At 43.9% G+C, this 18723-nt stretch overlaps 1 protein-coding gene across 1 annotated transcript in view; it reads right to left on the bottom strand.

Annotated features, from left to right (window-relative positions):
* The window catches only part of Kctd1 (potassium channel tetramerization domain containing 1), a 164070-nt gene extending 146049 nt beyond the window's left edge, over positions 1 to 18021 (bottom strand). The window contains exon 1 of the mRNA XM_090353301.1: positions 17946 to 18021. Coding sequence (XP_090209427.1) covers positions 17946 to 17954 — 9 coding nt within the window. The 5' untranslated portion in view covers positions 17955 to 18021. The remainder of the gene's footprint in view (positions 1 to 17945) is intronic.
* Positions 18022 to 18723: the final 702 nt, after the last annotated feature.

Below are 18723 nucleotides of genomic sequence, written 5' to 3'. Positions count from 1 at the left end.
ATGGTTCTCTGGTGTGGTTCATGGAAATGTCTGTACATCAGCCAATTTTGCCATTCCCCTCCTTCTTTCTCCCACTCTACCTCCTTCTCAACGCCTCTGGTCCCTGCTCTCACACGTTCCTTCTGAGCATCACCTATCCCAATTTATCTAGAACTTTCCCTTGGCTGCCTGTGGTCACCAGAGACAGCAGACATGAGGACTATTGGCTCACATGGCAAGTGGGAGATCCAGATTGCTGGGGGTGGTGCTGAGGTTAGCCTTGAGGAGGAGGTGTGAGGAGGAGGTGCTGAGCATGTGGGCAGAAATGCAAAACTTGCTAACTCTTCTATTATGGGGTCAGCCCACCTAATGTGGTCACCCTCCCCTGGCTGATTTCAAGAACTGCAGTGGGAGAAGAGGAGCCATGATGAAATCATTCAGCCTTTTGACACAGAGAGGGAGGTGGGTAGCCTTGGTTACTTCAGTGTGATGAGCTCCGCTTATTGTTCGTGGAGAACATTCCTGAGCACAAAGCATGAGGAAGGCCTGCTTGCGTTGAACCCAAGGATCAGCATGGCCTAGAGGCAATGTCAACCATGGAAAGAGCTCTGTACTGGCTGTGGAGTCTACCGACTCCAAGATGTGTGACCCTGGGAAAATGACGCAGGCCCTCTGTACCTCAGTTTCCCCCATTTGATAAGTAGGGATAAGAAACCCTTCTTCAAACTGTTGTAGCAAAGACTAACTAGGATGATGTCTTCACAAGATACTCAGTGGCTGCTGTCACCATTCCCATCTTGAACTGTCTTATTGGAGGAACATCTTGACTAGATCCCTTGGTTGGCATTCCCAAGTTAAGGGAGTCTCTCTCATTGGCAGTTTGTTTTAAAATCACTGGCTGTGAGCCAATCTCCCATCGACGCATGCAAACTGCTTAGACCCATGTTATAGTTTCAGTCCCATCATCCCTGCTCTACTGAAGTTCTGAAACTCTCCAGCCTGTTACATAATAGAACTTCTCCCATTTATACCAAACTCCCACTCCACGCGGTTAGGTGGTGAGTCAGTCCAAGTTCACTCTATTCATAGCTTCCATAATGTCCTAGGCAGCTGAATATCTTCTTGTCCCCTTTAACTCTTGATTTATCTCTCGCCATAGTTCCTCTGGTAACGGTAATGGTTTCTTAAAGTTTGACTGATGAAACATTCTAACAATGGACGCACAACATCCTGTCCCTTCCATACCTCAGAGTTTCTGTGGGAAAAGAAAGCTGAGCGGGTTGGTAGTCCATGAATCAGCAGCTACAGTATGAGCCTTCATTCATATGGGGCCATGTGAGCAAGTCTCCCAAGTCAGGTGTGTATGACATTGGTACTGGCTATGTGGAGAGGCCTTCATGGAGCAGTTAAGACAAAAGGCCATAGTGAGGACTGCCCTTCCGATGGCTATCCTCCCTGGCTCTAGTACAATACCTCACTCTCTTGCCTTCATCACTGCTGGCTGCCTCTTTCCTTACTCTCTGATATTGCTGCATTATCTGTCTTTACTGCCACAACCAATTACAGAGCAAAGGTACTTGGAAAAGTATTGCATCTGTTCAGTAGAGCATGTATAGACTTTTGTCCCTTGCCGTTATTTCTAAGTGATGTAGTATAGCAATGGCTTACATGACATGTGTATGATACACGTATTTAAAGAAACCCAGAGATGACTTAAATGCATGTGAGCATTGCATAGATTACATGCAAATAGGCTGCAATTTTGTGTAAGGGACATGAGCAGCCACAAATGTGAGTATTTACAGGGCTCCCAGGACTATTCTATGTGCATACTAAGGACAAGTGTAATGTCATCTTGTTCTAGATGTCATTTTTTTGCCAGTCCTGAGCTTGAGCTCAGGGCCTGAGCACTGTTCTTGGACTTTCTCAAGGCTAGAGCTCTACCACTTGAGCCTCAGCACCACTTCCAGCTTTTTTTTTTTCTATATATGTCATACCAAGGAATCCTGAGCCTGGGATATAAGTGAGGTGGTACAAGAGGCCATCAATAAATTTGGCAGAGGGTAGGGATATAGGGGTTTGAGGACAGATCTAGGCCTTTGGATGCTGTCCTGTAGGCTATGATAGGTTATACAATGTTGCTAAGCAAAGACAGTATATCATAGAGCTTTTCATAGAAATAATCAGCTTAGTGGTTGTGTAAGAGCATTTCACAGTTATTTTTTTATAGTTAGAAAAATGTAGAAGAGTCAAATGCGTTTAAATCCTTTGGCCAAAGGTTGAGGTTGCTAAATTACATTATTTCTATGTTATGAATGCAAATGGGGTCCCAGGCATCCGAACATTCCTCCTTCAGTTCTTACAATGTATGGCATTCTGGGAGTTTCTCTGGGTCACAAATACCTGAGTTTGAATGACAAGCCACATTGCTGCTTGGTGGTTATGCTAGATTTTGTGTGTGTGTGTGTGTGTGTGTGTGTGTGTGTGTGTGTGTGTGTGTGTGTGTCTCAATGTATATGTTGAGAGGGAGGGCTCCAGTTTAAAATGGATTTTGGAAGTCCTCATTTTCTGGACTGAGATTGTTTTTATTAATAAATTTTTTATTTCAAGGTATAGAGGGTTACAGTTACATTCACCAGATAGAAGGTGCATCACTTGAGTTTTATGAAGGATTTCAATAGAAGCATGAAGGAGCTAGGTTGATGGACAGTACTTTTTCAGAGAGGACATTGGGAGGGCTGGTGCAGGGATCCACATAAGAGAGGGTAAGGGATGGAAATTAGGGAGGGATGGATATAGGGAGATTAGGAGTACTGCAGAACTTGATGACTGTGTATGCACCTCTATGTACATGTCTGCCTATGTGTTTCTGTGCCTAGGAGAGAGAACTAAGGGCGAGAGCTCCACATTGTGCATCTGGCTGGGTGAGAAGGCCACCAAGGGAGGAGAAACACTGGGAGGAGCAGAAAGGTGGTAAGCTCACGTAGGACCCTCATGGAAGTATGCTGGCTAGGTAGATGTCAGCTCACTGGTTTCTGTTAGAGGAAGGAAGTGTTCCTTGGGTAGGGAAACACATAAAAGGCAAGATGTCTGCTGAGATGGAGAGGGCGAAAGTTGTGAATTAGATGGCACCACAGGATTTGAATTACGGAGACAAGCAAACAGCACCTAATAATCACAGGAAGTAGATGGATGAAAAGAGGAAGATGCTCTGGATTGACAGTTCTCCCCAAACCACTGTTTCATCCACTTTCCATTTAAATCATCTTACAGGTTCCCATTTGGCTCCCTGTATTGTTCCAGCCTGATATGCTGTATGTACCTCGAAGGTCTGTGACTGTGGTCACCTCTAGCAAGTGTTGAAATCTTGCTGGGCTCTGCCTCTCCCTCTCATGAGCATAGATTCCAGGCCTGAAGGCCCAGGGCTTTGCCTTCCTGACAGCCTTGCAGGGCCTGACAACAAGGTGCTGGTTAATTGGCTGCTTATAGTCCACAGCATATGTAATATTTTACTTGTACACTTTGTGTTTTTAAAAATATACTTTCTCCATGCATCAGAAACGCCTCTGCTCTTTTTAGCTTAGTCACAGCATTGGGAATTCTTCCCACGACAGACTCTTCCCCAATACAGGCAGCCCAGCCGAGCTGCATTTCATTGTCTGCTCATTTTGCTTTTTCCATTTCCTCATGGCTCTCTATCACAGACATTCCCCCAGGCCCACTTGCCCTTAAGTTATAGGGACTGTCCACCCAGAACTTATGGTGCATTGCTTCTAGTTTGCCACCTAGCCATTTAACTCTTTGTGAGAATCCAGCACAATGCAGATTAGGACAGAGAATTCTGCTCCATGTTTCTTCTTTAGGTATAAAATATGGAAGCTTTTCACCAGCTTCCTGGATAAGTGTGATGGCAGTTATCAGATCATGATACAAGCTTCACAACCTGATTTTTTCCAAGATTTATAGAACCAGAACAAATCTTCCCTCATACACATGTGCAGTGTGTTTATGTGTGTGCATAAAATACATGTATGGATGTGGATATGCTGAGTTCAAGTAGGCATTATACCGGTGATGGTGTGAGTGATAATATCTTGATGTATGGTCACATGGACTCATTGCACACAAGACAGGAAAGAACTTTCTGGTGTCTGTTTTCCTAAGAATGCCAATCTTACCATTTATCTGTCATCACAACTGCAAAGGCCCCAATCCCAAATACAGTTGTATGGTAGATTTAGTTAAAAAGTACCGCAGGTTAGGCCAGAGTCCTTAGAGAGCATCTTCCAGTGGACGGTATTGCTGCCCTGGTTAGCAGAAACCAGACTTGGAAAAACACAAGATGGCTTGAAAAATAATCCCATCAGGAAGGTGGAGGTCCTGCCTCCACCCCTTCCTAGTCTCCTCCAGTTGTGCACACTCAGATTCTGTTAGCATTTCCAGGTCCTTGGGGGTGGAAACTCAAAGGATGGCCTTGACTGGGAATTACAGATAGTAATATCAGAATATCACAAGGCTTAACCAATGAGAAATTAGTGCCCCAAACACCTCATTATCACAAAAATAATTTATAATTATGAATAAATGCAAAGCTATAACTTGGGGGCAGAATCAGCAGAGGCCTTCAATGGAGATACTTCTTTCCTTTCTTTGAATAAGGTTCTTCGCATTCTCTCTTCATTGGGTCACTATTGATTGTTGTGGTACTAACCAGGCTGAGACTGGGAGGGGCTTTTCCCACTGTTTACACAGCAGATAAAAACAGTGTCAAAGTCACATTGGAGTTTAGGGATTCAAAATATGAATGGGAGCAGATGCAGGCACAGACAGATGGCTTGTTCAGCAAATGACTGTAGGCTAAGGGCAGAGGCGAACAGAAAGATGAAGATCACACAGTATGAGGAAACAACAAGCAAGGAAGAGGAGAGGGCTAGTGGTGGCATGGAGGGAAATTTGGATGACTGTAGTATAAACCGCTTCTAAATGAATCAGGAGAAAGTTTATGGAGGAATGAGTTTAGAATTTGAGAACAAAATGATTCAGAACAACTTCTGTGAAGAACTATATACATTCAATGGTGGTTGCCAAGCAATATTGAGGAATCAATTATGGTAGGGCTGCCAGGATGCCCCTCCTGACATCGATTTAAATGCTACCTCTTTACCACCTCTTCGTGAAGGTCTTGCCTAACCATCTGCTGGAAATTGGAAATTTTTGCATAGTGATGAATCACAACTATTTAATCTGTTATCTGATCAATTTAAGCATGTAAAGTCCATAAGACTCTGGATCTTTTTGCCTTGTTCAGAACTGTATTTCTTGTGTGTGCGTGCATGTGTGCGTGCATATACGTGTGTGTGTGTGTGTGTGTGTGTGTGTGTGTGTGTGTGTGTGTGTGTGCGTGTATACTAGAACCTGAAACTTGAATTCAGGGCCTGGGCACTTCTCTTAGCCCTTTGTTCAAGGCTCATGCTTAACACTTGAGCCACAGGTCCATTTCCTGCATTTTGGTGGTTAATTAGAGATAAGAGACTCATTGACTTCTCTCTGACCAGGGTGGCTTTGAACCTTGATCTTCAGATTTCAATCTCCAGAATGGCTAGAGTGACAGACATGAGCGAGCATCCAACAAGCACTCTATTTCAAAACCTTAGGGATGACACAGTAAAAGCCATGTAAATACTGACTAAATGGATGAATGGATTTCTAATGGCACTAAGTAGAAGAATTATGTGACAATCTGCCATTGTTCTAGAAGCAAAAGTGAAGAAAGGGATGAGCACTCACAAACTGGGAAAGACAAAGGGACCAGGACTATGAAGGAACCAAAGAGAATAAATGAGAACCCAGGCTGAGTTGGAGCAAGAACAGTGTTAAGGAAGAAGTACAGAGGAGGTGAGAGAAGAGGTGGCAGCGAAGGAGCCACAGATGGCCCTGTGGTCAATAAACATCTTTTGTGGGACTAAGTAGGAGGATAATCAAATATGATCACAGAAAGAACACTGGAGTGGGAGGCTGATGAGGTAGAGCCATGCTGAGTAATGAAACTGTCACACTGTAATCCATGACAGTGGGTGGTCCTGGCATCATAGAGGGCTCTAGTATGGGATATATCTAGTAAATGCAAGTTAGAAAAATTATTTCCTATATTACAAGATTCCTATAAACCTTTAAAATACTTTTTATAAATGCCAAAGGAGTATAGCTTTTCTCAAATTTACTTGGTGAATCAATTCTTTAAAAAAAAATTTCCTAGCAGGAGCATCCCTAGGGATTCCGATTCCCCTAAAACAGAAGTTCTGGGTGTGAGGTCCAGGAACTGCTATGTTAGCATCGCTGGGAACTTGTTCAAGATGCAAATTTTCAGGCAGCTCTTCAGACCTACCTAATTGGAAACTCTGTCACTGGAGCCAGGAATCTGGTTTTGTTTTTATCAGTATCAGGGTTTGAACTTGGTCCTCAGATCCCAACTTCCAGAGTAGGAAGATATTCCAGTGAGAATACCAGCACCTGGCTCAGGAATCTGTTTTTAAGAAGCTTCTTAGACAATTGTGGAAAATACTTTTGAGAGAGACTATTTCATATTCCCGTGTGAAAAAGATTACTCCTTAAGGGGTTGTGTCATTCATGATCATGTTGCGGTCCTATCATATGAATGAAGAGAAGTTGAAACAGAGAAGAGAAAGGTGATTCTAACAGTGAGGTTAACTACAGTGGGTTAACTACTTCTTTTAGAATATTCATACAATGTGTGCTTTATGAGCAGAATGAAGAACTGATCCCCTCCCCCTCTCTATTTTTCAAATTGTTGGGAAGATCTGAGAAAGAATGAAGAAAGTGTATTTGAAATTTTTTTCCATTCTCCGTCCTCTAAGGTACCAAAAAGTAACTTAGAGGCTGAAAAACAGACAGCAGTGAAAAGGGAGAAGAGAGAGATCATTTGTAAGTTATACCATCAGCTCCTGGATAAACAAAAACTCATCCCAAGGGCCTATATAACATGTTTGGCTTTATATCTTCATGTGTAAAAAGTGATGTGAAAAATAATTATCTGCAAATAATTATTCATTCACTTTCAGAGTAAAAGTTTATTGGGTTAATGCAGAAACTTAAGAAGGTAATGTGTTAAAAATCACATCTAACTTACTCTTTAGCAGAATAATTTGGATATGCTCTTACCAGACATTTATAGTTTGCAAAAGAGCTGTCAGAAATAATTCAGCTACAGGAACACTTAAACTGAATTTTTTTAAAAAAGGAATCTAGGTGCATATTTTTAAATGTAAAATCTGATCCTAAGCTTACAATCTGACATGCATTTTGTCACAGAATCTATTTAATGGAGGGGGGAATGGCGGAGAGGACGGGAGGGGACAAAGATCCCTGCAAATTATGTAAAGCTAAATGACTGAGTTTGTAAATGATTTGAGAGTTAGCTAGAAATCTCCTTGGTTTCTAATACAATTCGATAGAAAGACATATTAACAATGAAAGAAAAGCATTGCACATGATTTGCATAAACACAAAGGATTAGCTGGCAGAATAAATGATAAGAAGTGTCTGTGATTGCTTATGCTGGAAAATTCCATTCTGTCTCCTTTTCTTAGTCTTGCCTCATCTCCCCACCATAGACATGACTGGCAGGGTCCCTGTAGCTCCAACAGCCATGCCTCCTGGACCACTGCTCACCCCTAGGATCAGGCTCTGTCTTCCTTGTAGTAAACCACCTGCTCATCTTTGAGCATGGCTTATGCAATCTTTCTTGGAATGACTCATCTCTCCCAAAGTATGTTTTTAATGGCTGAAACGGACTTACTTTGGAAATTTTGGCCCTTATTCCGAGACTGTGATATCCTAACAAATCTTACTTGGGTATGCCACAGATAATAGAATCCAAAGCTATTACAATCAAGATCCTAAAACCTGTTATCCATCCCAGAAGCAGAAGGGGCACTTTTTGGATGAAGGAAGGGCTGAGTTTATTCATGAATTTCTTTCCAATGATTTTCTTTCATTGTTCTGAGTTCCCAGAGCTCACAGGCAAAAGAGCTATTTTACTAGCTGGTCCTCATGTGTGAAGAGAAAACTACTCCACTTAACATGGTACCTACATCATTCTGGCTCTCAGGAGACAACCATTCCATTCACCATTTCTGAAAACAGCTGTGAGGTTTTATCTAAAGGCCCTTGATGAAAATGTACAGAGTAGAAAGTTAAGAAAATGGTTCATAGAACTGATTATAGTCTAGTAGAACCTAAGTCCCATGTCCCTGCTTTGGTGATTTCTCTTATCCTGGCAGCCACCAGGGCCCCTGCCACCTGTCCTTGTAACATTTGTCAATTTCATCATTAATGTCATTTTCCTAGGTTCAAAAGTGTTGATACTTATTTTGTATGACTTGATTGTATTTCCAACACACAGGTGCACACATTTTTCTATATTTTATGAAGTAACACAAAGCATAAGAGGGATTAACATATGGAACGTGCTTTGTAATTATTAGCTATTAATATGATCGTTCTTATTAGTATGATGCAGTCCTACCTAAGGGTTTAAGGCTGACTTTCAAGCTTGACTGCTTCCTCCATACCTGGTTTCCACCACTCACCACTCCCTGTGGCTCAGTCTTCTTGTCTGAAAGATGGGGGTACCCATTATGCTTACTTTTAGGGGTGATAGATTTGGGTTCAGCAAGATAATATTATACAAATGCCTTGAAAACTATCCCTGGAGGTATAGCACATGCAATAGAGTGTACCTGCCTTGCAAATATGAAGTCTTGAGTTCAATTCCAGTACTAAAAAAACAAATAAACATGAAAAGGAAAAGGACTCATAGAACTATTGCACCAGTGTTAGATTTTTTAATTATAATGACAACCTCTGAAGTGATTTTGCTTTCTCATTACATAGACCAAAAGTCAATGTTTAGGGGGCAGTGGACTTAGCAACCAAGTTTTCAAGCTGGATGCCAATGGCTTATGCTTGGAATCCTAGCTACTCAGGAGGCTGACATCTGAGGATCGAGGTTTGAAGCTAGCACAGGTAGACAAATCCAAGAGACTGTTACTTCAATTAAACCAGTATAAAGTGGAAGTGGGGCTCAACTGATGGAGCACCAGCCATAAACCAAAAAAAAAGCTAATCATTAACTCAAGGCCTTAAGTTCAAGCCTCAGTAGTAGCACAAAAACCTACCAACAAAACAAAACAATAGTTTTTAGCAAGAAAGGGTCTTGAGTGGTTGCAAAAATGTTCCATTCTTTTATTAGCATTTTGTGATTGTTTCTTTTCTTCGACTCCTTACAACTGAGTTATCTTTTTTTTGTTTTGTTTTGTTTTGTTTTGTTTTTGTTTTTTTGCCAATCATGGGCGTGAGCTCAGGGACTGAGCACTGTCCTTGGATTTTCTCAAGGTTAGAGCTCTACCACTTGAGCCTCAGCACCATTTCTGGCTTTTTCCTATGTATGTGGTACTGAGGAATCGAACCCGGGTCTTCGTGCATGCTAGGCAAGCACTTTACCACTAGGCCAAACTCCCAGCCCCCTGAGTTATCTTTACTAGCATTCCCTATAGATAGCAGAGTACAAAGGTGGAGGCTTTTTCTCCACTCTCTGGTAGAAGAGAGTTTCCTGGGACTCTGAGGTACTGGGCTTTCCATTTGCTCCTGGTGAGCCCCAGTTGTGCCCATAAAGGAGCCAAGGCAAGGTTTAAAAGTAGTCTGTGAGGCAATGCCAGCAGCTGAAAGTCCAGAGGCAGGGAAAGAACACTCTCCTCTCATTTCCTTGTCTGTGTGTATGTCACTGCCATCTGCTGGGTGGAATGGGCATGACAGCTGTTCTCATACAATTGCTGTGGAAAAAGCACACTTGTCTTGATTGCTCCTAGATGTGTATTCACAGGCTTTCCTGGCATCAGTTCTATATGTCTGAAGACTTTAGAGATCTCATGACAACTGCACATGGGACAGACTCCTGTGAATAACCAAAAAGGAAACCGGAGGAGGCTTTTGAAACAATATCCTGTTTAGCATCCTAGTGCTTAGATCAAATCTGGTCTGTTCTCAAATGATTGATTTAATTGATTAGAAAAAGAAAGCCCATGTGGCAGGAACTGCCCCCGCCTCATTAGTGGGCAAAAGTACTTATAGGGAAGTGAAATTGCCACTATGGTCAAATACTCAACAGTTGTTTATTGAGCACTTATACTGTGTGTCAGGCACTATGTTAACGAATTGAGGAGGCAAAGATGAATAAGCATAGGCTTATTCTTAAGGTTTGACTAAGGGCAGACATGGTGGAGCACACCTGTAATCCCAGAATCTTGGGAGGCTGAGATCAAGAGGATCACAGTTTGAAGCCAACCCTGCGAAAATAAAAACAGAAAAGCTGGAAATTTGGTATACTTCCCACTATGCAGAGGCATAGGTAGTCAGACTGAAGTGTGAAGCATGCCTAGGCAAAAAGCAAGACTCTATTTTTTTTAAATAAGTAAGAAAGTAAAGAGGGCTGGAGCCCTGACTCAAATGACACAGTGTCTATTATCAAGTACATGATCCTGAATAATTACACTGGTCATGCTAAGTTAAAAAAAATCATAAGGATATTTTCTGAGAGCTTACCATTTGTGGGACATATATTTATCCCACTAAACTCTCAGAATAATGCTAGAGCTGCATATTATTTCATATGGTCATCATTTTTACAGTTTGGAAAATTATTGCAATCTCCTTGACAGTGAAGAAAATAGGTTTGGGAAAGAATTGTCAGTACTGTGTACCAATGTAGCTCTTTTATTTCCCTGTATTTCTTTTAGTTACAGCGTCTCGGTCTTTTGTTTTACACACATTTTCTGGTCCATTTGCTACAAATATCCAGCAAAGTCAAAGTGCTACCCAAACAGTAAGTAATGATAATGGCTGAAGCTTGAGAAAGGTTTGTCCATGAGAACATCCCTTCTTCATACTTGAAATCTATCTAGTGAACCCTCTCTTCTCTTCATAAGTCTTCCTTCTAACTACACCCACAGTGTCAGCCAGCAAGAGCTAAACTGTTGTCAGTTCTTGTTTGGTTAAAAACAAATCTGCATTTTGGTCCTCATAACTGGGCATCTTCAAACACGATTTGCTCAACAAGAACTAATCTCAAACCATGCTGAGTTTTTTTCTTTTTCTTTTCCTCTTGATCTAAGAGGAGATGCTAGGGCTGGTGGGGGAAGTACCTAGGGTGTCTCCAGGAGAGTGACAGGAAGAGGAAGAGAAGGACAGGAGCTTCTAGCCAGGCAGGAATGTACTGCCTAGTGCCTGGAGAGCATTGCCTCACAGTGTGATTGGGGGTAGGGATAGTGAGGTATCCAGGACTGTATACCCTGGCACATGTTTCCATCTTATATGACCAGTGGCTGGGATTGCGAGGTAGCCAGGATACAGTAGGATGCCACCACAGACAGGGACATGAGTAATAATGCAGCAACAGGGGCCAAAATTGGAGCAGCTCCTCCAGAGAAGTCTCCCCTTGGGTGTTGTATTATCTTTTTGCTCATCAGTTTGACATATACACTTTTTAAAATGTCAGCAATCATCTAAGGGAGGTTGGAGAGATAGTACTGTTCTCATGTTTTGTTTGTTTGCAGTAATGGAGTTTGAACTCAATCTGTGCTTGTTAGGTAGGCTCTCTTACCACTGAGGAACGTCTCTGGGTCTGATTTTGCTGGTTATATTTGAGATGGGCTTTAACTTCTTTCTGGGATACAATCTTGGGCATGATTCACTTATATTAGACTCCCCTGAGTAGCTAAACAGATGTGAGCCATCACTCTCAATGGTCTTTCAGAGTTTTCCGCCTGGACTGGCCTCAGACCACAGGTCTCCTCCAACCTCCTTCTCCCAAGTAGCTAGGATTATAAGCATGACTCATCAGTGTCCATCTTTGTTCTACTTTGAAACAGAGGAAATAGATCCCTAGTGACTTGATAGAGAGATGTCCTTTGGAACACCTTTGAGAACCAGTGAGGAAAGTATATGAGAGAATCCAATTGGTGTCTCAAACTCTTTCCCAGACAGGGGTTTTCAAAGAGTTTCCAAGAAATAAGGACAGATTCATTGGAAGGAGAACAGCCAGAAAGGGAAACACTATTATGAAGCATGCATGACAGATTTTGTTTAGAGAGATTCCCCTCTTACTGTTGACAGAAAAGCTGAATGCTTAATTTTACATTATCTTAAAATTGATCAATTATTCATCAACTAATGCTATTCTCATAGGGAAGAACACAGGAAGCCAAACTATTTCCTGATTGTTCTACATGTTTGTGATGCCAGATACAAGGGGAAATGTTTTAAATTTATCAGAACAAACAGAATGAATAAGCAATAAGGAATACAAGAAAAACCCCAAATCTAAAGCAACAACAACAAATACAAATACAAAAACAGTGCTCACATTTTTGTTATTGTTGTTCCCCATTCTGGAGACTGAGCTACTGCTTGGGTGCTGTCCCTGAGGCTTTTGTGCTCAAGGCTAGAACTCTATTATTTGATCCATTGCTCCACTTCTGGCTTTTTAGTGGTTAGTTGGAAATAAGAGTCTCGGATTTTCCTTCTCTAGCATGATTGTCAGATCTCAGCCTCCTGAGTAGCCAGGCTTATGGTCATTAGCCCCCACAGGTACCTCCTCTACTACTGCACTTACAACAGGAAGCTATGGACCAGAAACTGAGAGACAGTTGCGGCACAAATGTGCAGAAGACTATTAGCTATTAGCTTAATGATGGATTAAGTTGACAAAGTTTTGGATTTTTTTTCAGTGAATGACTTGGAATAATTCTATCATTTTTATATAAATAGGCTTTTTATGAAAAAGAGCACAATTGAAATTACTTTTATACTAAACATTTAAACAATCTTAACACATCAACAGCTAATTTTCATGAGAAAGCATAAACTTGGTTTTGTCCCAGTAGGTTAACTAAGCATAGGCCTCTTTCAGCAACAAATTCCGCCTTTGACATGGATCACCACAGTGCAGGTGACACAGAACAAGGGTCTTTGGTGACAGGATGGGGAGGGATAGAAGAGAACTACCCGATTCTCAGCAGGCACTGTACAGCACAAATTGTGGACCAAATGGAGCAATTGAAGAATGACCAGACCAGATGCTTGGTGTTCCTTTGTGAATTTGGTTACACTGGGCGGAAAGGAGGCTTAACATTGCACTCACTCTGGCTGCTAGAGCTGAAGTGAAAGATACACAATCCTTTTGGTCTTTGGAATTCCAGGGTCTACTCCATTCCCATGCCTAGGTGTACAGTTGATACTTCTGTCGTCTGGTTCATCTACAGTCAATCCTTTCCTGGATTCTGTAAACTACATTTCTGAAGATATTGCAAAACTTTGTGTCAACATTTCTCCAGCCACTCATTCGAATCCTAGCTCTTGTCTGCTTTTGTCTGGGACCACCGTAATGCCCATCTAGGGAATATCTAACTGTTTGTCTGTCTATCTATCATTCTATTATCCATCTACCTCTGTCTCAATATATCTATCATTAGATGATTTGTCTGTCTAGCTAGCTCTAGAGAGATTGATAGGTAGATCACTTGGGTTCTTCGCAAACTCTTCTGAAAGCTGCCAGAATTGTTCTTCGCATGCACAAATTTCACCATGTCACTGGAGCTTTCACCTCCTCTTCCCCTCTCAAGTGGTTGCATTATTCTAAGAGCGAATACCAGACACCCATTCTGCAGCTGACTCTTCTAAGCTCCTCCTCCTCATCACAGCCTCTCCCAGCATGGCAAATATGGTTCCCTATTTCCACTACCTAGAACTCTCTCTCTCTCTTTCTCTCTCTCTTGTTGTCCCTGCCTCTCCATCATTTAGATCTTCATTTACAAGACTTCCTCTAGTCATTTAGACATTTGGCCCCCTTTGGTGGATGATGTCAGAGCCCTGTGTTTCTTACCCATCAAAGCATTAATCTCTTTATCAATTGTTCAAGTATTCAATTTATGTCTGTGCCTCTAATGATAAGCTCTGGGAGACCTGGACTCTGAAATGCTTTTTGTCATTGTACTGTCACATTCCTGCATTTTGGGTATTTTTCACAAAACAGGCACAAATAAGTATTTGTTAAGTGAATGAATGGGCTAATGAAACATCACAACCAGCTTAAAGACACCTTATTCATAAAAGGTAATCCTTTTTACTTTCTGCCTAGTTAAATCAAACTCAACAACAAACAAAACATTACATGTAGTCCATTTTTATGAACTAGAAGCCAGGTAGTTACTTACAGAATCCAGGAAAACTGAGTGTTTTTATTTCTGCATGAGTAAGTTATCAAAATAAGCACATATGTTTGCTTCTAAAATTTTCATTTTTATTCCCAAGGTGGTTCCTGTTAAGGATGGAGAAAATAAAATGCTCCATTTGCTTAGGAAATTATAAATAATGTCTCAAAGAAGGTTCAGAAATGCAGTTTAATAAACAAATTTAAAAAACCTTGATGGATTAAAGGTTCCTAAATATCTTCTGAATGTTTCAAAGGCAATGTAGGCGGGAAACAATCTTAGCAGAAAATATCAGATTTCAGAAATATGAAACAATTGCTCTAATTTTAGAAATATCAAGGTCAGAACACATGAAGGAGGTGACCGTGAACATGTGCACTGTCACCATAAATTGGTGTGTGACACAACTACTTATACACATGAAAACATAGAACAAAAAGTAGCCAAATGAAAGGTTAATTTCAGAAAGTTCTCTAATTGCCATATTTTTCGCTAATTACTCTTACATCTAAAAATCAATTGCTTTGGAAACATAATCTCATGACAGATGGTCCATAATACATTTATTGATCAATGCAAACTGAAGACTGTTTTTCTTCTCTAATAGAAGTCCTATTGTGGTTACTTTCTCAGTTCCTGAGTAGTAAATCCTGAATAATATTTGCTAAATAGCCCTCCTCCTCCCCCTTCAGAGTAAGGTAAATGGTCAGTAAATCACAATTACTTAGTACAAACCAAGACATTATGGTGCACCCCCACGACCCCAAGCTCTGGCAAAAGACTACAAACACAATCTCATGCAGCTACAAGAGAGACCTCTAGTGTGTGTTAGAGAACTTTCCATTATGCTTCGGGCATCATTAATACAGCAAAATCACTGCAGCTATTTTTCTACACACCATGTGGGGGAGATTTTGGTCCTTTCGCACTCAATTCACTTAAAGATTTAGACCCAGCCAGTATTACAACATATTCTCAGTTACTGTCTTCTTATCCATGTAAGCCTAACTCAGGAAGTTTCCTCTCTGTGATGTAAAGTTTTAAAGTTCCACGGTCGCCTGTATAACCTCCTTGGCAAGCATTTCTCTCCAACTGTCATCCTGAGGGGTGCAAACAATGCTTTGCATTCGTCGGGCACGGGTGGGACCCCGGAGCAGAACATTTTCCATGGATGTACACCTTCCTAAAATATCAGCCCTTCATGGAAGCCAAATGCCAGCCAAATCGAAACGGGAAGAATAAAATCGGCATCTTGCCCATTATCCTGGAAACAAATGGATGCACTGCTATTTTAAATTCACTAAGTAGGCTAGCTATTAGTTTCCATGGCTTCCCACATAAGCAGGTGAATGCCTTGATGTAGAATCAGATTTAATGAATCATTGTATGGTTTCGGCCTTTAAAAAGTCCTTTATGTTCTCCTTTCCACATTAAAAACACATTTGAGATACGCACAGAAAATGTTTCTCACACACACACATACACACACACACACACACAAAAAAAACAGGAGGTCTCTTAAGGAGTCTACTGCTGAGAAGGTAAAAGCATTTTGCTCATTTTTAATTTGCTAAAACAATCCAAGCATGCTTGGTACCCAGAGGGTATTCTCAAATAAACTTGTATCTCTAGCTGCCAGCTTAGTTGATTGAAAACAGAAGGCAAACGTTTCTTAAAGAATGAGTATGTTAAACTGTTATGTCTCTTCCAGTACCACCAAGGGGACACACACACACACACACACACACACACACACACGCACGCACACCATAGTCAAGGATTTGCTTGAAAGCAGTCAGTTGTAGGACCTAAAAGGTAATGCAGCATTTGTAACAAATAATGTTTTGCCTACTGCGGCGCCCTGCTTGGCGAGTGCCACGAGGATTCAGGACAGTCCCTGCGTGCTGTTCTCCACGCACAAAGCCCACAGCCCCAATGCAACTTTGCTAACTTAGTTGGCTCCCAGCCAGTCGACCCCCGCCCCCCCTTCCCCACCAGCACAGCCAAGACCAAAAAACAGACAAACAAACAGAAAAACTAATAGGAGATAATCCTATCCAAGGCAGTCCAAGAGTTGGGAAGCACAAAGGCAAGTACTGTCCAGCCACTGTAGCTAGAAAGCTGCGCCGGGCTGTGCAGGGCGCGCGTGCAGGTAAGGGAGGGATTCCCGCACCGCTGGTCTGGGTTTCCTTCCGCTGGATGTTTTGGGGTTTCGTCTTTGAACGCGAATTCACCCTAACGTCCCTCTGTCCCCCAATCCCCTTCACTTTCCAGGAGACTCGGACTCTGATTTTCCAACCAGGTCCCTGGGGGAGGGGGGCGGGAGCGAGAGAGGACGTCCTCTTCACGTTTCCAAGAAGAGGTGGAGGGCTGGGGTTAAAGGAGGCTCGAATCGAACCCCCCGCACCCCGCCTTTCTCTGCCCACCTCAGCGCCCCAAGCTCCAGTTCAGACAGCTGGGACTGGAGGCGGCCAGGAAAACTCGGTCCCTTTAAGGGAATCTTGGCCGCCAGAAGGGGAGGGAAGGACGCGGGCTCCGGGTGCGGCGCCTCGGGCTCCCCGAAGCCCCTTCCAGTCCCCGCCGTGCGCACGCCAGCCCTCCCGCGCCCCGGCGTCCCCGCCCTCCCCGTCGCCCAAGGAGACTTCTACCCCGGGTCGGGGTCGGTCCTTTATCACGGGAGGAGGTGGGGAGGAAGAGGAAGGACAGCTTTAAAAAAAAAAAATGAAACGTTCGCACCCCAGCTTGGGGGGGGGGGCAGGGGGAAGGGTGGGAGGGGGCTTTAAAGGAGCCCGGTGGGCGGAGGCAGCGGATCTGGAGCCGCCCGGCCGGAGACGGACAGCGGGCCGCGCTGGGTAGCGGCCCGGGCTCACAAAGGGGGAGCGTCGCGGACCGGCCCGGGCAGAAGAGGGGGGCCCAGACCGCCCCGGGGCTCGGGGCACTCGGCCGCCACAATGGCGTCTTTCACCGGGGGCGCCGCCGAGGCCGCGTGCGAGGAGGGGGCGGCGGCTCCCACCCCCACCCAGGCCCCATCGGCGCCACCCCCCCCCCCGGCCCCGTTCCCCCGACCCCAGCCTGGGCCCGGGAAGATCTGCCCGCGGCGCTGGAGCGCGGGGCTGCGGTGCGGGGCTCGGCTCTCCACGCCCGGGAAGAAAGGACGCGCGGAGCTGGCGGGAGTAGAGGAGGGAGGAGGGGACGGGGAGGGCGGGGGAGCGGTTGCGGGGACGCCGGCGCGCGGGGCGGCGGGCGGGCGGACGGGCGGGCTGGCGACGCGGGCACCGGCTGGGGGAGACCGGGAGATCGGGTCCCGCTCCCGGATCCACAGCCCGACCTGGAGATCCGGAAGCCTGGCCCCCGGCGCGCGTGGGCTGGGGGATTCCGGGCCTCGGCTCGGCTCGGTGCGGCCGCCGCCCGGTCCCCATCCCCGGCCCCTGCCGCCCTGTCCGCTCCCGCAGGAGAAAGCCAACCGCGAACCGGCCGCAGCAGCCCCGCAGGAGGCGGTGGCCGCTGCCCCGCTGCGGGTCCGAGCGGGTCCCCAAGACGCCCGCCACGCCGGGCTGTGTGTGTGCGAGTGTGCCGCGCTCTCGCCCCGTGCCTGGCACATGCGTAAAAGCGAGTTGCGCCCAAAGTCCCAGCCATACCCTCCTTAGCAAATAATAACAAACCCAAACCGTCAGATCTTACCTGAAACATTGAAGCACAAAGTCTCTCTCCAAGTCCCCTTTTCCTTTTCCTCTCCCCCCCTTTCCGATTTCTCTCCCAGCGATCTGCTCGGCTCGCCACACCAGAGAGAAATGCAATAGCTTGGCTAAGGTAGACAGAACAAAATACAGAGAAGAGTTGCTCCAGGGCTTTGAAACCCCTCAAGGCAAGGATCAGGATACAATTAGCTCATGCCTCTACCTCCAGTCTAAATCAATCTCCAAAATAAAACTTAAATCAAATTAACTGATCACAGGGCAGACAATTGATCTCCTTCAAAAAAAAATTATAAAGCTCTACACATACGTATAGAGAAATATACATATAGCAAATTTTTTTTCCAGATTTTTTTTTGTCGGAAAAACAGTCTCATTCCAACCTCCAACTTGCTTTTTAGCCTCCTCTTGCACAGAAAAGCTGATTTTAATCGTTGTGATTAGTTTTGATGTAACGTTTCCGCGGGCGATTTCTGCAAATGGATGGAGTGTTTCTTTGCCAAAAGAGGGAAAAGCAGCAGATGATGATAATTATAAGGATTGTTGGTTGTTTCTTTTTATTTGCGTTTAGGGCTCTCGCTTCACTTTCTCGAGTTGACCTGACGTTGCTGTTACACGAAGGAAGGTCGCACAACTTGTTGATGAAGACCCCCGCCCTGTCTGATCAAAGCCTAGGTGATCATTTGGCAATCGAGCAGCATATTTTTTTTTATTCCTTTGGCGACATAACGTCCCAAATGACGTGGATAAAAATAAGCGCCTGC

The sequence above is a fragment of the Megascapheus bottae genome, chromosome 19 (genome assembly GCF_031878675.1).
Source record: "Megascapheus bottae isolate mThoBot1 chromosome 19, mThoBot2.hap1, whole genome shotgun sequence".
NCBI classification, from domain to species: domain Eukaryota; kingdom Metazoa; phylum Chordata; class Mammalia; order Rodentia; family Geomyidae; genus Megascapheus; species Megascapheus bottae.
Note: the sequence above shows the minus strand (reverse complement) of the source record. Positions and strands in the feature narration are given on the sequence as shown.